General features: G+C 42.0%; 1 protein-coding gene across 1 annotated transcript in view; it reads right to left on the bottom strand.

Moving 5' to 3' along the window:
* The window catches only part of ARFGAP3 (ARF GTPase activating protein 3), a 91,739-nt gene that overhangs the window by 64,523 nt on the left and 7,123 nt on the right, over nucleotides 1-20,093 (bottom strand). Inside the window, exon 3 of the mRNA XM_082256535.1 lies at nucleotides 1,704-1,822. Coding sequence (XP_082112661.1) covers nucleotides 1,704-1,822 — 119 coding nt within the window. The remainder of the gene's footprint in view (nucleotides 1-1,703; nucleotides 1,823-20,093) is intronic.

Genomic DNA, 20,093 nt, shown 5'->3' with positions numbered 1-20,093 from the left:
ATCAATTGGTGTAACATTTTCTGCGTTAACCTGATTACCTGGCTGATGATACTAGCTGATGCGGAGTTAGAAGGAAGCCATAACAAATTTGCCAAAGCCTCAGAGACTTGTATAGGCCCTAATTCTTGGTGGCTGACGCGACACCCCTCTACTAATGCTGGGCCTTTTATCCAGGAGTACTGCGCTGCTGGTGCTCACCACTTCACCATAATGATGTACAACACTGCTGATGGTTGCCTGCTCCTCAGAGCACCTCCTCCTTTTTGTAGGCACCCTTTTCTCCACCGATTTGGTTACTGACCCACTGCTCTTCATGGTTTCATACTCAGAATCAGTGACAGTGAGCGCTCACCACTGCTCTCATTTGTCATTCCAAGGATTTGAAATGCCTCCTTGCTCATGTAAAATGTTTGGGATATGGTGTACGCTAGCTTTAGGGACATAGTGGATGGCTGCACTGGTGTGACAGACTGGATGATCAGGGCACTGATGACAGCTGCACTGGTAACAGGTAGACTGGCTAATCAGGGGACCATTTGCAGCTGCACTGATGTGACAGGTAGTCTGGATGATCAGGGAAATGACAGGTGCACTGGCTGATCAGGGCACTGATGATGGCTGCACTGTTGTGACAGGTGCACTGGCTGCAATCAGGGCAATGACGATGGCTGCACTGTTGTGACAAGTACACTGGCTGCACTTTTGTGACAGGTACACAGCTGCAATCAGGGTACTAACAGGTGTCTCTGTGTATGTGTATACAGTGTGTGTGTGATCACAGCAAATCATAGTGGAAATGGCACTGAAAATGACAGAACTCTTAAATGTCTCTCCTTTCTCTCACACGTAGTCTGTAGAGAATAAGTAGCAGCAAGTTACCAGCATTGGTTTACATCCTGTGATTGGACACAGCGATCACGTGGTAAAGAGCCACTGTGATTGACTCTTTACCCCAATCTGTGAGGAGTGTCCAAGGGATAAGGCCTATCACAGATTGTGCCGCTGCACATCCCTGGGGGCATGCATACAAGTAGCAAGAATGACAGGAATGACCTGGAATGAGGAAGCACCAGCTGAGAAGTTTTATTACAATAGGCCAGGTGGACGTGGTTAAGCAAGTGTAATGGCATTATAAATTTTAATGAAATTGACTACATCAAATCGGACACTACAATACACAGCATGTGCATTTGGTTGCGCTGCAGTGAGGGTGTATTACCCGCTAATGTAGCAGGGAGTTGGGGTGTCATTCAAAACGAAGGGCACTGCAACACACAGGTTACGGTGTGTAATGTACAGAAAAGAAACGTGTTTTACCACACATTAATGCAGCACAAATTTACGAAAACGAAACTACCGTGCATCCCTCTAGACATTTTAGGCACTGCACTTAAGGTCCCACATTTTTACCAAGTTGACCACCACTGATTGGTGCTAAACAAATATCCATACCAAAGAGTGCAGGGATTAGGTCTTCATGTTATCACTCTGCAAAAATGTATTGAGGACAGGTAGCTTGAGCTAGAGAAATCACAGATCTGGCCAATTCAGATACCTGCTTTCCCCTTAATTTTGAATATTTTAACAAAAACTTGCATAGTTGCCATTGAGCAAGCAAGGCACATATTTCCTGTAGAAAATTTCATCTAAAGATGTAACCGTTGCATTAGTAAAAGCTAAGAGGAAACAGCATTAGCACTTACCTAATAAAACTTAGGTGCACTCCCAAAGATCTGTGTGTTCCTGAGCAGTCTATGCATAAAAAAACACCATATGTGATGCTGGCCCAGCTGGGGTTCTTGGCTCCACAGTCGAAGCATGCCTAAAACATAAGAAAATGGCAATGACGTTACACTGCGTCCAAAAAAATTATTTTTGTTAAAGTTAAACTTAAGCCTGCATATGTTCCACTGCATATCAGACACAATTGGTTTTAAATCTGAAACTCAGCCATCCTTCAATCCACTACAGCCAGACGAATAGCTGCCGGGCAATGAAAACGCCATGCAATAATTCCTTGAAATTGGACTTGGATTTCAAATAGTGAAGACTTTCCCATCTTATAAGAAACCTCTACAAAGTGTTAAAGCAGAACTAGTAGCAAAACATTTAAAACCTCCCCCCATTTTGGATTTGGAGGGTTATAACCCGGCAGATCTTTTTTTTTTTTTTTTTTGCGATCTGTGTCCCATTGCTGGGATTTCCATTCACTTCCTGTCCCATAGCCAAAACAGGAAGGGAGAGAAATTACTTGCAAATTAAATAACGTCTCAGGTCAACAGAACTAGTGTTCCCATTAGAAATTTCCCTGCTAATACTTTTCTGGGTAAACCCAAAATTTAAGAATTATTTTAACTTTCACTTCCAATGATAAATCGTAAACAGGGTACATAGAGAGGGTAAATCTCCTTAATGGGGGCACAGAAAAAAAAAAAAAAAAAAAATGAAAAGCGTTTTAATTTTTTTTTACTCTATCCAAAATTAAAAAAAAAAAAAAAAAAAGGTTTTGCCTTTGGCCACCATTAAAATATAACCAAGCAGCAGCATGATATGTACTTTTTATCTCGACTTCTCCTGTGCCTTGAGCCTCACAGTTGTAAATCTGCAGGGTAAGATTATCTAATGCCCCATATACACGTGCAGATTATCTGCAGACTTACCAAAACCATATAATATGAGGTCAAACCTAAACACTTTCAATTTGTATGCAATCCGGCAGGCCCTTGCACTACATAGAAAAGGTAAGTCTGCAGACAAAAGTCTGCAGATAATCTGCACGTGTGTATGGGGCATAAGGCACTGCAGCCTCTAACTACTAGTCTCATCAGATTTCAGATTTGGAGTGAGATTTGATAAGTCACTACTGCACTGCTCACTGTCCCCCTTGATGGCAGAAAGCTGTACTGGCAGAAAGCTGTACCCGAAGACCTGCACTGGAAGAATCTCACTGCTTCTACTTCAGTCCTATGGATCTATGCTTCCAGATTATCACACCACCAGTCATCAGATCATCAGTTATCAAGGCAAAAGCTGTGACATGAGAAAGCAAAGCCTTGCATCTGCCAATATTGGCCACTGCCACAGAGACACAATAGTAATGGGGGGGGGGGGGGGGGGGGAGTCAACTGCAGGGAGGCCATAGGCAATACAGGTACTGGCGAGTAGTCCTGTGCCCTTCGATTCCATTCATATAATAAATGACTTTGCATTACACAACGTTTAACTATGAAGAAAGTTTTGATATACAGATTAATTGTTGACTTCCATTGAGCACATAATCTAGAGTTCTTTGACTTTATAAAAATAGGGGCAGTATTTTATCTCCATGACTGCTAGGTTGTGACATTTTTTCCAGGCCAAGTGTTGCGGCGTTTGTCTGTTCACTGTTTTCCAGCTTAATAAAAAAAAAAAAAAAAAAAATGCCAATCCCAGGAAGCTGTATGGCACCATCTATCCTGGTGAAGGGGTTCTCAAGAAGAAGCAACATAGTACAAGCACTAACCTCATAAAAAAGGCACACAAATCTATTTATATTAATACTTCTAAAACAGGTTTTTTTTTTCTGTTAACCATAAAAGGTGGTTAGACTACATTAACAGGGTGGAGGCAATTGTTGGCTGGAACACTTGTGAACGCCGTGGGTAGCACATCATTAGATTTAAATATGGTGATTCAGACACTTTAGAACAGTCACTAACAGAGGCAAATAAATTACTCCTAGACCCCATCTAGCAGCATGTAAAGCATGAAATGACTAGGTCTCACCCACAGTTATAGTATTGTTAGGAGGACATGTGGAAATACAACGCCAGGGAAAACAAAAAAAAAAAAAAAAAAAAAAAAAAAAAAAAAGGTACAGTGGAGGTAAACAGCTAAAAATTATGACTGTCCCTTAAAAATAGCCAAATACAAGTAGAATATGAAAAAAAAAAAGAAAAGAAAGAAAGATAAATCAAGTATTGGAGCCCTGGTTGGCTGACTCTTCATATACATTTACATAAAATATAATTGTAACCCCCGCTAACACAAGCAACACCATGACGTAGGTCATAAGCTGCTGAGCATCCAATATCTAGACTACTTATTCACTGCAAAGCTCCCGCCTCTTTAGTCACCCAATGTGACCTACTGAGCAGACTTGATAATATAAAGAATGTTTTGCAAGGTATGTTTCTCATCATTGTGAGATTTAGGCATTTACAAAGGATAAAATACTAACATTAGCATTATAATGGTACGAATATTACTACTAGTAGAACAACAACTTCTTTTGAAGATAGATTTTGTATTCAATACCCAAATTTCTACCAAGGATTTATGCTATCAATTTACCAATTACTAAAAAAAAAAAAAAAAACAAACACTCTAAGAGCCCATTCACACTAGCGCGACTTGTGAGGCAACTTGTGTTGCCCCAGGCAGCTTGACATAACAAAAGCAATGTTAATCAATCAGTGCTGTCTTAATTGGCACTACTGAAGTTGCTCCGACTTCAGAAAAGGGTCCTGTACTACTTTGAGGCGACCTGTGATCCGACTGTCCCATATACTTCAATGGGAGTCGCCTCCTTATCTTAATTGACACCACTTATCAGACTTTCCAGGAAGAAGAAAGAGATTAGCCAGGCATTCCCCACAGACAAAGTCGCCTGTCTCTTCAAAGTAGTGCACAAGTCTCTAAACAAGTCTCTAAACAAGTCTCTAAACAAGTCTCTAAACAAGTCTCTAAACAAGTCTCTAAACAAGTCTCTAAACAAGTCTCTAAACAAGTCTCTAAACAAGTCTCTAAACAAGTCTCTAAACAAGTCTCTAAACAAGTCTCTAAACAAGTCTCTAAACAAGTCTCTAAACAAGTCTCTAAACAAGTCTCTAAACAAGTCTCTAAACAAGTCTCTAAACAAGTCTCCAAACAAGTCTCCAAACAAGTCTCTAAACAAGTCTCTAAACAAGTCTCTAAACAAGTCTCTAAACAAGTCTCTAAACAAGTCTCTAAACAAGTCTCTAAACAAGTCTCTAAACAAGTCACGGGGCGACTTTCTGGTAGTGGTAGTGTGAACCGGCTCTAAATTTATCAGTGAAGTGCAGCAACTTATCACAAAATAAATATTCTCTTATTTTAACAAGCAACTGAGACTGATTAAAGAATAAACAAGTGGCCAAGTTCCACATTGTATCACCAGTCTAATGGAACTGCAGACCTTTGACCGCAACCGTGGAGCTGTACAACTTCCTGCGCATCACCAGACACGTATTGACCTCATGAGACACAGAACACTGATTAGTCATTGCTTTCCTTTGGCCTCATGCACATGAATGTATTGTTTTGGTCTTTACTCTTCAAGCATGTAATGTTTGTACTAATATGTTTGCATGCATGCAGTGTTCATGGACCCTACTGGCCACCATCGATGCTCAGGATCAACGTGTAAATAAATAATAATGTAAATAACTTTTAGCCAGCAGCCCCATTGACCACACCATTGATGTTAACATCTCTACCTAAATGAGTCCAATGGCCACCCTGGGCAATTCAGAAAAATGGAAGGCTGCAGTAATTCTGCGCATGCTCCAAGGAAAGACTAATTCAGGGAAAGATGTAAAGGTCAATTGTGTGTAACCCACTTGACCTTAGGAAGATTTATCCTCCTTCATGACCAGAGCATTTTTTGCTTTCTGCCACAATTGCGCGGTCATGCAACACTGTACTTAAATGAGATGTAATTTTTTTTTCTACAAATAAACTTTTTGGTGGTATTTGATCCCCACTGGGTATTTAATTTTTTGAGCTACAAAACAAAAAACAAAAACAAAGTTACTTTCTGCTACAAAACATATGCAATAAAATAAAAAAAAAATAAATAAATACAAAATCAAAATTTTCTTTATAAATTTAGGCCAATGTGTATTCTGCTACATATTTTTGTTAAAAAAAAAAAAAATCTCAATTGGCGTATATACTTTTTAGTTTGCGCAAAAGTTATAGTGTCTACAAACTAAGGTATATATACTGGAATTTCATTTATTTTTTAAACAAATGGCGGCGATCAGCGACTTATAGCAGGGCTGCGATATTGTGGCGGACAATCTGACACTTTGTGGGAACCAGTGACACTAATACAGTGATCAGTGCTAAAAATATGCACTGTCATTGTACTAATGACTAAGGATCGCCCGACAGTTTTTTTTTTCAGGCACGATATTAGGTGCCAATATTCTATACATTTAGGGCTCATGTACACTGCAACTTGTAAATGGCCATTTAGGAGCAGTTGGGTGTTTTTTTCAGAAGCCCCTGAACCCACCTCTATGTTATCTTATCTGTCCATGTACACAGGGTAGTTTACAGTCATTTACAGGCAGTTGAGTTCAGTGTCGTTTTTTGGAAAGCAATTATTTGCCTTCGAACGTGTGTTTTCCCGGCATTTCAAAGGCAAAAACGCGACCAAACGCGTTCACCTGCGTTTAGCGCTTGCGTTTTCAGGAGGCTATATATATATATATATATATATATATATATATATATATATATATATATATATATATATATATATATATATATATATATATATAGTGTGTGTGTGTGTGTGTGTGTGTGTGTGTGTGTGTGTGTGTATATATATATATACACACACACACACACACACACACACACACACACACACACACTTAAGTAGAATATTATAGTGCAGAAAGCATATTATTTCAGCATGTTCACCTGTTAAACGGCTTCTGATTTTTTCACATATTGCTGCCACTTCACTAAAAAACACGCTCACTTGGTACAGAGGAAGGAGGAGCAGAGAGGTATCTTCTAGCATGAGAGGCAAGTCTTTTGTAGCGTGCCTCATTTTCTTTCCACCACTGAAGAGGATCACTTCTTCTGTCAATTACTGGTTCCTTCAGAGATGAAGTTTATCATCCAGGCTGATTATTGCAGATTCAGAAGAACACACCGCATTAGGCCCCAATAAAAACACTGAACATGGCATCAATTTGACCATGATGAAGAAGATTCTCTTCTGTCCGTTGTCTTTTTCGACGTTTGTCTGTATTTGCAGTATCCTGCTCTTCCAGATTAGAAACCTGCTCTTCCTGACATTTCGGCAGGAACCTCCTGTTGAATATCTTTTGTCAGCCATTGTTTTGCCTCGGCCAATACATTATCAGAAGAGAAAGCATGATTTTTGTATAGAGGATAAAAAAAGTCATGCCAGCACAACATTTTTATTCTCTTCTTTGTTCTCAAAACATTTGGTGAGGCTGTCCCTCATGACCTGCCTACATGTTTTAGTGCCACGTGTGTTGGGTCCTTCGTGCTCTTGAAGAAGCATCTTCAGCACTCACACATTGGATGACAGATGAGTCATAATGACTTACCTCTAGTTTCCCTTCCTCTAGTCTATGGGGAGGAGGGTCTCAATGACATTGGCTACAATGTCCCACTGATAAGCAGTAGGACAAGAAAATCCTCCATATTCACCTGAATAGATGGTATGAGCTCCCTTCTGTTCCAGCGTTCTTTGCAGCATGTGAAGTGTTGAGTTTCATTGTGTTGGAACAGCCTAAATCAAGTTGTTTTTGAGTAGGCCAAAGGTCTTCCTGAATGCAACTCAGTCGCTGCTTAGCAAGGACTGACTGGTGGGAATGGCTTGCGCACCTCTTCAGCATGCCATTATTATCAATCAAAGCTCTCTGGCTTGACAGACCATAATTTACCACAAGTTGCAGGGTGTGTGCCATGCAACTGAGGTCTGACACTTCAGCAAGCCTCATTCCTTTCACCATGTTTTCTCCGCTCAAAGCACAACCATCCTTCGGTCTTTGTTTATTCCCCAGACTTCAAGCATGCCTAGAAACATTTCTCGAATGTACTTCCCAGTGTGGGATCCTTGCATCACTTTTGTATTTAACACCAATTGCCTTTTTGTCTATCCGCTGTCAATGAAGTGGCATGTAACGCAATAGTGACTCTGAAGAGAGTGTGCTCCGCGCTAAGGAAAATGATGGGGGGGGGGGGGGGGGTTGTATAAGGCTGCGGCCTCCCTCTAATATAACCAAAGTTATATGAATGACAATAGGGAGAGGGAGGAGAAAGGGGATGGCGCTGCCCAGAAAAAGCTGTGTAGGTATAAATGGTAGGTGATAGTATACAAGGTACAGTGGGTACGGAAAGTATTCAGACCCCCTTCAATTTTTCACTCTTTGTTATATTGCAGCCATTTGCTAAAATCATTTAAGTTCATTCTTCTTCCTCATGAATGTACACATAGCACCCCATACTGACAGAAAAACACAGAATTGTTGACATTGTTGCAGATTTATTAAAAAAGAAAAACTGAAATATCACATGGTCCTAAGTATTCAGACCCTTTGCTGTGACACTCATATATTTAACTCAGGTGCTTTCCATTTCTTCTGATCATCCTTGAGATGGTTCTACACCTTCATTTGAGTCCAGCTGTGTTTGATTATACTGATTGGACTTGATTAGGAAAGCCACACACCTGTCTATATAAGACCTTCCAGATCACAATGCATGTCAGAGCAAATGAGAATCATGAGGTCAAAGGAACTGCCTGAAGAGCTCAGAGACAGAATTGTGGCAAGGCACAGATCTGGCCAAGGTTACAAAAAGATTTCTGCTGCACTTAAGGTTCCTAAGAGCACAGTGGCCTCCATAATCCTCAAATGGAAGACGTTTGGGACGACCAGAACCCTTCCTAGAGCTGGCCGTCCGGCCAAACTGAGCTATCGGGGGAGAAGAGCCTTGGTGAGAGAGGTAAAGAAGAACCCAAAGATCACTGTGGCTGAGCTCCAGAGATGCAGTCAGGAGATGGGAGAAAGTTGTAGAAAGTCAACCATCACTGCAGCCCCACCTTACACATTCCCTGGGTGTCACAGGAAGGAAGGACTGTTATCACGATTACTTTTTTGGATTTGTTTTATTTTGGACTTTTCCTTGGGATTTTTAGACACTCTATGCCTACTTTCCTATGTCATTTGTATGATATTTTTTGTCATTGCATTTATGATCATTTTTTTTTTTTAACGCTGCACTTTTTGTGAATATTTGTACCTTTTGATCGCTGTCTGTGGATCTTGTGCTAGCTGCTTTCTTTAAATTTATTTCAATATTTTTTCAATTTTTCCATCATTAGAGCAGAAATACCCCTTTATTATTTCCATGTGATACTGTATAACTAGTTTTTAATTCAAAACATCAAAAGAGTGGGTACTCACAATTTCCAAATGAAATAAAAGCAGTGTACGAGTCTCCGGAACGCTATGTGTTCCACCGAGAACCGGAAGTGATGTGACGCCATTATTACCCCGCCTAATACCCCTGTGTGGGGTGGGTATTTCTGGTGAGTGTGCCATTTACTCTAATAGTTCATCATGTTGAATTATATAATGCAGCACAGAAATTTAATCACAGCAGGAGCCCCCCCCCCCCCCCCCCGAGACCGAGTGCATATAAATCACTTAGATCTACATGATTATGCGCTGCATAGCTGCCCTGCCACAGTAAATCTGCATGGGCCGGTTGGCAAGCGGTTACAGTGCATTGCCAAAGTATTCGGCCCCCTTGAACTTTTCAACCTTTTGCCACATTTCAGGCTTCAAACATAAAGATATAAAACTGTAATTTTTTGTGAAGAATCAACAACAAGTGGGACACAATCATGAAGTGGAACGAAATTTATTGGATATTTCAAACTTTTTAACAAATAAAAAACTGAAAAATTGGGCTTGCAAAATTATTCAGCCCCCGTAAGTTAATACTTTGTAGCACCACCTTTTGCTGCGATTACAGCTGTAAGTCCCTTGGGGTATGTCTCTATCAGTTTTGCACATCGAGACTGCAATTTTTGCCCATTCCTCCTTGCAAAACAGCTCGAGCTCAGTGAGGTTGGAGGGAGAGCGTTTGTGAACAGCAGTTTTCAGTTCTTTCCACAGATTCTCGATTGGATTCAGGTCTGGACTTTGACTTAGCCATTCTAATACCTGGATATGTTTATTTGTGAACCATTCCATTGTAGATTTTGCTTTATGTTTTGGATCATTGTCTTGTTGGAAGACAAATCTCAGTCTCAGGTCTTTTGCAGACTCCCTCAGGTTTTCTTCCAGAAGGGTCCTGTATTTGGCTCCATCCATCTTCCAATCAATTTTAACCATCTTCCCTGTCCCTGCTGAAGAAAAGCAGGCCCAAACCATGATGCTGCCACCACCACCATGTTTGGCAGTGGGGATGGTGTGTTCAGGTTGAGGAGCTGTGTGGCTTTTACGCCAAACATAACGTTTTGCATTGTTGCCAAAAAGTTTGATTTTGGTTTCATCTGACCAGAGCACCTTCTTCCACATGTTTGGTGTGTCTCCCAGGTGGCTTGTGGTAAACTTTAAACAACACTTTTTATGGATATCTTTAAGAAATGGCTTTCTTCTTGCCACTCTTCCATAAAGGCCAGATTTGTGCAGTATACGACTGATTGTTGTCCTATGGACAGAGTCTCCCACCTCAGCTGTAGATCTCTGCAGTTCATCCAGAGTGATCATGGGCCTCTTGGCTGCATCTCTGATCAGTCTTCTCCTTGTATGAGCTGAAAGTTTAGAGGGACGGCCAGGTCTTCGTAGATTTGCAGTGGTCTGCTACTCCTTCCATTTAAATATTATCGCTTGCACAGTGCTCCTTGATTACACACATGTGGATTCTATTTATCATCATTAGTCATTTAGGTCAACATTGGATCATTCAGAGATCCTCACTGAACTTCTGGAGAGAGTTTGCTGCACTGAAAGTAAAGGGGCTGAATAATTTTGCACGCCCAATTTTTCAGTTTTTTTGTTAAAAAAAGTTTGAAATATCCAATAAATTTAATTCCACTTCATGATTTTGTCCCACTTGTTGATTCTTCACAAAAAATTAAAGTTTTATATCTTTATGTTTGAAGCCTGAAATGTGGCAAAAGGTCGAAAAGTTCAAGGGGGCCGAATACTTTCTCAATGCACTGTAAATACAGGTTGGTGGGGCTGCAGTTAGCGACCAACAGGTGGCAAAAAAATAAAAAATGTGCAGGAATCAGCAGATTCTTGCTGTTGCCATTCTCACTGAGCCTAATCACCCATGTGAATGTAGCCTTAAAGTAGAACTATGGGCAAAACTTTATTTGGGATAGAGTGGGGGAGGTATATAATCCAGGTCAAAATTTTGAATGAGGGGAATTCCTTGGGGGCCCCCAGGTCACCAGAACTAGTGTTGGAGTTACTTTTCTGGGGACAAGCCAAAATTTGGGACAAATAGAGAGGGTGAATCTTCCTAATAGGAAGCACAAGAGCAGGAGCAATGCACAAGAGCAGGAGCACAGACAGCAATAAAACCTGACAGGTGTTCTAATTCCTCTCCACTCTATCCAAATCAAAAAGTTTTTGCCTTTAGTTATACACTGAACAAAAATTATAAAAAGGCAACACTTTTGTTTTTGCCCCCATTTTTCATGAGCTGAACTCAAAGATCCAAGACTTTTTTTTTTTTTTTTTTTTTTTTTTATGTACACAAAAGGACTATTTCTCTCAAATATTGTTCACAAATCTGGCTAAATCTGTGTAAGGCTGGCCATACATGTTCAATTTTCTTGTACAATTTACTGTTAGATTTACCAAACACCATATAATATGAGGTCAAAATGAAACACTTCAATTTTATCCAATTAGGCAGGCCTTTGTACTACATAGTTAAAGGTAAATCCTAAAGAAAATTGTACAGAAAATTGTATAATATATGGCCAGCCTTAAGTGAGCACTTCTCCTTTGCCGAGATAATCCATCCACCTCACAGGTGTGACATATTAAGATGCTGAATAGACAGCATGATTATTGCACAGGTGTGCCTTAGGCTGGCCACAATAAAAGGCCACTAAAGCCCAGTACACACGCAACGATTGTTGGCCGTGAATTTTCGGCCAACGTCCGATCGGCCGATTGTCGGCTTGTTAGTATGATGCTTCCGACAACCGACTGCGACTTTTCGGCCAAAAAAAATCTGGTGTGCATGCTATAAAATTTTTGTTGGCCGTCAACAGAATGGCCGATTGTTCGTCAGTCAGTACAGATTTCGGCAGACAAAAATCAGATGAGCAAGACTGGGCATGCTCAGAGAAGAAAAAACACACAGAAAGCAAACCAACACATGACATCACTTCTGAAGTTGGTTGCTGTTGGCCGAAAAAATGTGTGTGCAGTCTAGAGCACATTTCAACCAACACAACAACACTGGACAAAAGACGGCCAACAATCGTTGCGTGTGTACGAGGCATTAATGTGCAGTTTTATCACACAGCACAATGCCACAGATGTCACAAGTTTTGAGGGAGCGTGCAATTGGCATGCTGACTGCAGGAATGTCCACCAGAGCTGTTGCCCGTAAATTTAATGTTCCCAGGACCTCCACATCCAGCATCTTCACCTCCAAGATCGTCTGAGACCAGCCACCCAGACAGCTGCTGCAACAATCAGTTTGCATAACCAAAGAATTTATGCACAACCCTCTCAGGGAAGCTCATCTTCATGCTCATAGTCCTCATTGGGTCTCGACCTGACTGCAGTTCGTTGTCGTAATTGACTTGAGTGGGCAAATGCTCACATTCGATGGCGTCTGGCACTTTGGGGAAGTGTTCTCTTCACAGATGAATCCCGGTTTTCTTAGATCTTTGAGTTCAGCTCATGAAAAATGGTGGGGCAAAAACAAGTGTTGCATTTATAATTTTGTTCAGTATACTTTAAGCTAGAAGAATTATTAGGGTAACAACAATGCACAGCTTGATTTGCTCTTATTCAGCTCATGGACCCAACAAGAGAAGATCATGGATTCCCCCATCCATGGTAAAGAGCCATGTAGTCAGGTAGCCACAGTAATCATGGCTGCCAGAGTACACTGCTGTTGCCAAACCAATACTTAAGCATATAGTATGGTTTGGCAGAGCCAGACATTCCACTCATCTCAGTAGGTTTTAAAATCCCCTTTTTTAAGTCAGGCAGTTCTTGCAGGGTCACCCATGGCTTGAATTTCGATTGAACCAGCGCTGTCTATGGGCAGATTTAAAGATTACATTTAAAATGGACCGTAAGGGCCGGTTCACATTAGTGCGATCACAGAGATCGCATGTAATTCAGAGCGCACTGCTCCTAAATTACATGCGATCTCTGTGCGGTGCAAATTTCCACCATACAGTTTGTATGGCTGAATTTGCACCGCAATCGCACTAAACACGCACATGACCCTTTTATCCACAGCAGAATCAGATCGCATGGTGGTTCACACAAGTGCGATCCGATCCTATGCGAACTTTCAGATCGCACTGCGATATGCGATCTCTACTGGGGGTGTCGTTAACTTTTAATTGACACCCCCAGCGTATTGCATATGGCAGTGTGAACTGCCAGGGGTGCGGATGCGATGCGGGAACACGCTGCATATTCGCAGCGTTCCGGCATCGCAGAAGTGTGAACCGGGACTAAAGGATTTACCTTCCATCTTAAAATAAATAAATTAAATATGGGGAGCTCAGATCAGCAAAACAAATACATTGCTGCAGATTTCACCAGCCCTAGAATACCTCCAAGGGAAACTGCCAGGTGTACTTTACACCATAAAGAGAGAATAAAAACAAACAGTGTTCCTGGGATTTCTCAAAGCAAATATACCCCTCCTCCTGAATAAACAAACAAAACTAAAGCAACAATATATATTGGAAAAGACATCCAAGTATCCAGTTATTGTATTCATTTTTTTTAACCTTAAAACAAATATGGCAATTATACAAAATGTGATACAATTGTTTAACAGTTTAGAAATTGAAACAACTTTGTTGCCCTCAGCAAGCAGATTCTTTCAGTGCCGGAGTCACGTGTATGGCTGAATTCACACTGAAATCGCACTAAACACGCACATGACCCTTTTTTTAATCCCCAGCAAAAATCGGATCGCATGGTGGTTCACACTAGTGCGATCTGATTCTGTGCAAACTTGCAGATCACACAGCGATATGCGATCTCAACTGGGGGTGTCGTTAACTTTTAAATTGACACCCCCTGTGTATCGCATATGGCAGTGTGAACTGCCAGGGGTGTGAATGCGATGCGGGAACACGCTGTATATTCGCAGCGTTCCCACATCGCACAAATGTGAACCGGGACTTATTCTCTAACTTATGTCACAAAGTGGCGAAAGATTACATTGTATACAAGAAACACTGGGGTTGATTTACTAAAACTGGAAAGTGAAAAATCTGGTGCAGCTCTGCAAAGAAATCAATCAGCTTAGTTTTTTTTTTTTTTTTTTTTGTCAAAACTTAAATTGAACAAGCTGAAGTTAGAAGCAGATTGTAGAATCTGGTGCAGCTCTGCATAGTAGCCAATCTCCAGTTTTAGGGCCGGTTCACACTCTTGCGAGTGCGGCGATCGCATGTAATATCGGAGCGCACTGCTCCTTCATTACATGCGATCGGATGTGCGGATGCAAATTCAGCCATACACTTTGTATGGCTGAAATTCGCACTGCACCCGCACCAAAGACGCACAGGACCCTTTTTTCCAGCCGCATCAGGATCGGATGGCACAGTGGTTCACACTTGTGCGATCCGATCCTGTGCGAACTGTCAGATCGCACTGCGATATGCGATCAAACTGGGGGTGTCATTAACATTTAATTGACACCCCCTGCGTATCGCATATGGCAGTGTGAACTGCCAGATGTGCGTTTGCAACGCGGGAACAGGCTGCGAATTCGCAGCCTTCCCGCATCGCACAAGTGTGAACCGGGACTTAGTAAATCAACCACACTGTAGATTTTTCTCCTTGCTATAGGACAAAAACAAAAAGACACAAAGAACTATGTAAAAAGAACAGATAAAATAGCTAGATTGGTGTTTGATCTAGATCAGAGTCAGAGTGGTTGTAAACCCCCGGGTACTGTTTGTATCTATAGGTAAGCCTATGAAAAGGCTCATCTATAGGCACTCTAAATATTTCCTAAACTTGCCTTGTTTAATATTTACATTGCATGCAGTCGATGACATCATCGGCACACGCGCTCTGAAGGAAAGGCCACCCGTGGTATTTCTTCAGAGTCCTGTGCCGTGACCAGCAGCTCCCGTGCGCATGCGCGGGAGTGACGTCACATGGCTCAGGCCAGTCATAGAGCCGGAGTCCGCAGACCCGGAAAGAAGATGGATGCGGCCTCCAGCGGGGAGTAAAAAGCGGAACTAAACCCATCGATTTAACGGTTTTAAAAAAAAAACAGTTACATTCCTGGATTACCAATTGCCACATTTACTTGTGTCACCAACCAAACTGTCAAACCATCAAGTGGCTGGTGTCATAACTGATCGCACATGCAGAACCATGGCAGTTGCAGGTCAAACAGAAACTGCTTCCTTGGCTGTAAAGGATAGGGAGGTTTAATTCAACTTTCTCAGCAAATCAGCCTTTACAAAAATTGACAGTGCCTAAAAACATAGGGCAACTGAACATGTACAGAGCAGGGTGAGAGTGTTTTACTGGATTTTACCACTTGCCTACTGGGCACGTTTACCCCCTTCCTGACCAGGCCACATTTTCAGCTTTTAGTACTGTCACACTTTGAATGAGAATTGTGCGGTCATGCAACACTGTACACATTAACCACTTTACCGCTGAGTACCGTAGTACTACTGCGGCAAAGTGGCTCGTTATCGTGACGACGTAGTACTACGTCATCAGACACTCCCCTTGTGGGCGGCGCGCGCGCGCCGCCAGAGGCTCGCTCCCGCTGTTTTCAGTCACAGCGGGAGTCGGGCCAGGGGAGGAGCAGCGGCGATCGCCTCTGCTCTTCCCCGATCGTCGGGGATCTAGTGTGGAGATCCGCCTGCTTGTGTAAACACAAGCGAGCGGATCTCCCAAGTGACAGGCAGGGTCAGATTGCAGGGTTCAGCATAGCTGAACCCTGGATCTGTCCTTGTGTCACACAGTAACCTCCCCCCCCCCCCACACGTCAGTAAGCACCAGGCATACATTAACCCCTCCCTCTCCAATAAAATGACACCTTCCCTGCCAGTGTCATTTTTACAGTAACAGTGCATATATATATATATATATATATATATATATATATATATATATATATAGCACTGATTACTGCAGTAATGTCACTGGTACCCCCAAAAGTGTCAAAAATGTCAGTCAAGGGTCCGATCTGTCCGCCGCAGTCCCGAAAAAAAAAAAAAAAAAAAAAAAAAAAAAAAAAAAAAAAAAAAATCGCAGATCCGCCGCCATTACGCGTTAAAAAAAAAAAAAAAAAAACACACCAAAAATGACAGAAATCTTTCCCTTAGTTAGTAAACGCAATAACTTTTGCGCAAACCAATCAAAATACGCTTATTGTGAATTTTTTTACCAAACATAGGTAGCAGAAAACAAATTGGCCAAAAATGTAAAAAAATTTAGATTTTTACATTTTTTGGGGGGGGGGGGGGGGGGAATTTCATATAAAAAAATGTGAAAAATATTGTTGTTTGTTCAAAATTTACGCTCTTTTTTTGTTTATAACGCAAAAAGTAAAAATCGCACAGGTGATCAAATACCACCAAAAGAAAGCTCTGTTTGTGGGAAAAAAAGGACGTAAATTTCGTTTGGGTATGGCGTCGCACGACCGCGCAATTGTCAGTTAAAGTCGCACAGCGCCGAATCGCAAAAAGTGGCCCAGACGTAAGACAGCAAAGTCCTCTAGTGGTAAAGTGGTTAAATTTGTATCTTTTTCACACAAATATAGCTTTCTATTGAAGGTATTTAATCACCCCAAGTTTTTTTTTATTTTCTCCAAACAACAAAAGACCAAAAATGAAAATACAAAAAAAAAAAAAGGAAAAGAAAAATTTTATAGTTTGTTATAAAAATTTGCAAATTTTTCTCTTTCACTGATGTGTGCTGATGAAGCTGCACTGATAGGTGGCACTGATAATGGACACTGATTGGCAGTACTGATAGGCTCCGATTATCAGCACTGGTGAGCAATGTGGTGATCGATGTCCCTGTAACAGATGCCGATTAACGGCTTTCTTCTCTTTTCCTCACAATAAAAAAAAAAAAAAAAAGCAGATGACCGGCTTCTGTTTACTTTCGTGATTAGCTGTCATTGGCTGACAGCTTATCAGGTGGTGAAGGGCCGCAGTGATTGGCCCTTCACCCTAATCGGTGCGCACTCCTTTGGACTTGGCTGATCAAAGATCGGGGTAAAGGGCCAATTATCGGCTAATCGTGAAAAAGAAAAAAGCTGTTAACCGTCTTCTGTTACAGGGACATCGGTCCCCACATTGCCAATAAAGCCCCGTACACACGTACCGATTGTCGGCCGTAAATATTCGGCCGACGACCGATCGGCCGATTGTAGGCTTGTTAGTATGATGCTTCCGACAGCCGACAGCACATTTTCGGCCGAACAGAATCTGTCATGCAGGCATTAAAATTTTTGTTGGCCGTCACCAGAACGGCCGATTGTTCGCCAGTCAGTACAGATTTTGGCCGACAGACAGCCGATTAGCAAGACTGGGCATGCTCAGAAAAGAAAAAAAGACAAGGAAAGTTAACCATCACATGACATCACTTCTGCAGTCGGCTGTTGTTGGCCGACAAAATTCGTGTGCAGTCTTTTGCTGTTTTCAACAGACACGACAGCCCTGGACAAAAGACGGCCGATCGTTCGGCCGACGATCGGTACGTGTGTACGGGGCTTAAGTGCTGCTAATCAGTGCCTCATTATCAGTGCTGTGGGCACTCAATCATGTGACACTCCGCTTATAAGGGGTTTAGTTCTCTGGCTCCAAAAGATAAATAAAGCAGTTGGGGAAAATTGAGAAAGGGAGTACAGGGGGAGGGGGACCTTTATAAAATAAAAAATAAATAATAATTATAATGATAATATTTAGTACATCTATTTTGCAGGTAAAAAAATGTGCATTTATTTTTTTTACACTAGAGCCTGCAAAGCATTGCACCCATGATCACCAGATTGTGGGTGCAATACCAGGCTCCTGCTGATTCTTTCCGATACAGGCAGGCAGTTACTGAATTGCAGGAAGAATTAATGAACTACGACGACGCTCACCAGTGCCCTCCCAGTTCATTGAGAACTACAAGCCGTCAGCCATGGTGGCCGATGGTACTTTTAGTTCATTCATTCACAAAACATAGTCAATGAAAGATGACTGTGTGTGGGCAGAGCCCCACATGTCTGCGCTGTTTTTAAATTGTGACAGTGGATGCAGGAAGACGATACCTTGCTTGCTGTCATGGGTAGGGGAGGCAGTAGCTGAAACATGTTATTTGTTCCACCCCAAATACAGGTAGGTGTAACATGTTCCAAAGGCGAGCTTAGACCTAAAGGCCCCTTTCACACATGGGAGTCCGATGGCAGACTCAGTTTTTCTCAGCGGGGGATCGATCCGCCGATCCCCCGCTGAGCAGGCGGATGGCAGCTCTGTCTCCGCGCTGTGTGATGAGAACCGCCTGTCCGTTCTCATCCGATTCGCTGGACAGATGGAAAATAGGGTTTCCATCTGTCCAGATTTGACGGACCGGATCAGATCGGATGTCAGCGGACATGTCTCCACTGACATCCGATGCCCCATAGAGATGCATGGGGCATCCATTCAGATTTGCATAAAAAACTGACAAGCGGATTAGAACGGTCCGCTAGTGTGAAAGGGGCCAAAAACATAAGTTCACCTTTGGAACACGTTATATCACACCCATATTTTGGGTGTAAAATGTTCCAGCAGCCCTCTCTTTGACAGGGTTCATCTCCACCACAGAGCTTGTCACTATTAAAATCAGTGGTCTGTGAATGAAGAAGCTACAAGTCCCCTCTGCCACCACGACAGATGGCATGTGCTTCTCAATGGCCTATGAGTGCCATTACAGAAGTACAGAAGTACGGGCAGAAAGCTAGGGGGGGGGGGGGGGTTAATGGGCAGAGACTGACATTGCCCAATTTGTCCTGAAAAAAAATGCGGTATAATCCACCTGGATGAACAAAGTAGTTATGATGATATGTACGGATTTGATAACACATGTCAAAGTTACTAAATTGTGCTTAGGCATTAAGATGCGTTTTACCCTTAAGCGTAAAAGGTATTAAGGCACAATTTTAAGCCCCATTTACCTTCTCCATCTTGTGGGAGAATGGAGTAGGATGGATTATTGTATGATCATTAAGTGACAGCTGGTTTGTGAATGTAAGAAGGCAGCAAAGAAGATCAGAAGGCCTGCAGACAATCGGGTGCATGGAAGTCCGGCCTGGTAAATAGGTTTTCCTTATAGCTGGGTGAATTTTTGGGTACATTCATGATAATTTAGGACTGAATACTGCAATTCTTGCTCATGGCAAACTGTGACTGGTTCTCTTTAGCCTGATCATGGTAGATGGGCACTGGAGACAAGCAATCACCATTGCTTGATTCAACTACAATTTACACACCTGGTTGACCATCAACTACCACTAGAAAGTACTAAAAAAGCATTGGAACCGTTTTCCAAGACAATGGAATTTCCATGTGTTTGTTGCTTGTGCATCCCTTGGGATTATTGTCACACACAAACCTTTTTTTAATTAAAGCTTTTAAAAAACAATACATTGCATTAAAAAGGAAGAAGTTGGGGTGATTTGTTTAGTCCATCATATTTCAGTGGGAATTCTAATCACGCCTGTATGAACATCGCAGCACAGTGTGAGAAGGTCCATGTGTCGCAGCATGAAAGGACCTCAACCTCCACAGAGCACAGATAAGGATGATGTGGCGCAGTGTTCAGCACCCTCCATATAACCATTTATACCCCCAGCCACTTCTCAACGTTTAGTGTCAGCCAGAGAAAGTTATTTGTAGTGGGAGAATGAGAAATCATCACAGCTGAGCCAAACCTCTCATCTCCATCCTGCACAGCCACCTCTCTGCCCATATATGCTGCACAGCACACAGCCCTATTACATCTACTCTGCATCACACTTCTGGCTACTGTGCCCGGGTCATCCAGATGTCTCTACCCCTCCAACTCTCTGCCTTGGTCACC

This window comes from Pelophylax lessonae (genome assembly GCF_965119305.1).
Source record: "Pelophylax lessonae genome assembly, chromosome: 4".
NCBI classification, from domain to species: domain Eukaryota; kingdom Metazoa; phylum Chordata; class Amphibia; order Anura; family Ranidae; genus Pelophylax; species Pelophylax lessonae.
Note: the sequence above shows the minus strand (reverse complement) of the source record. Positions and strands in the feature narration are given on the sequence as shown.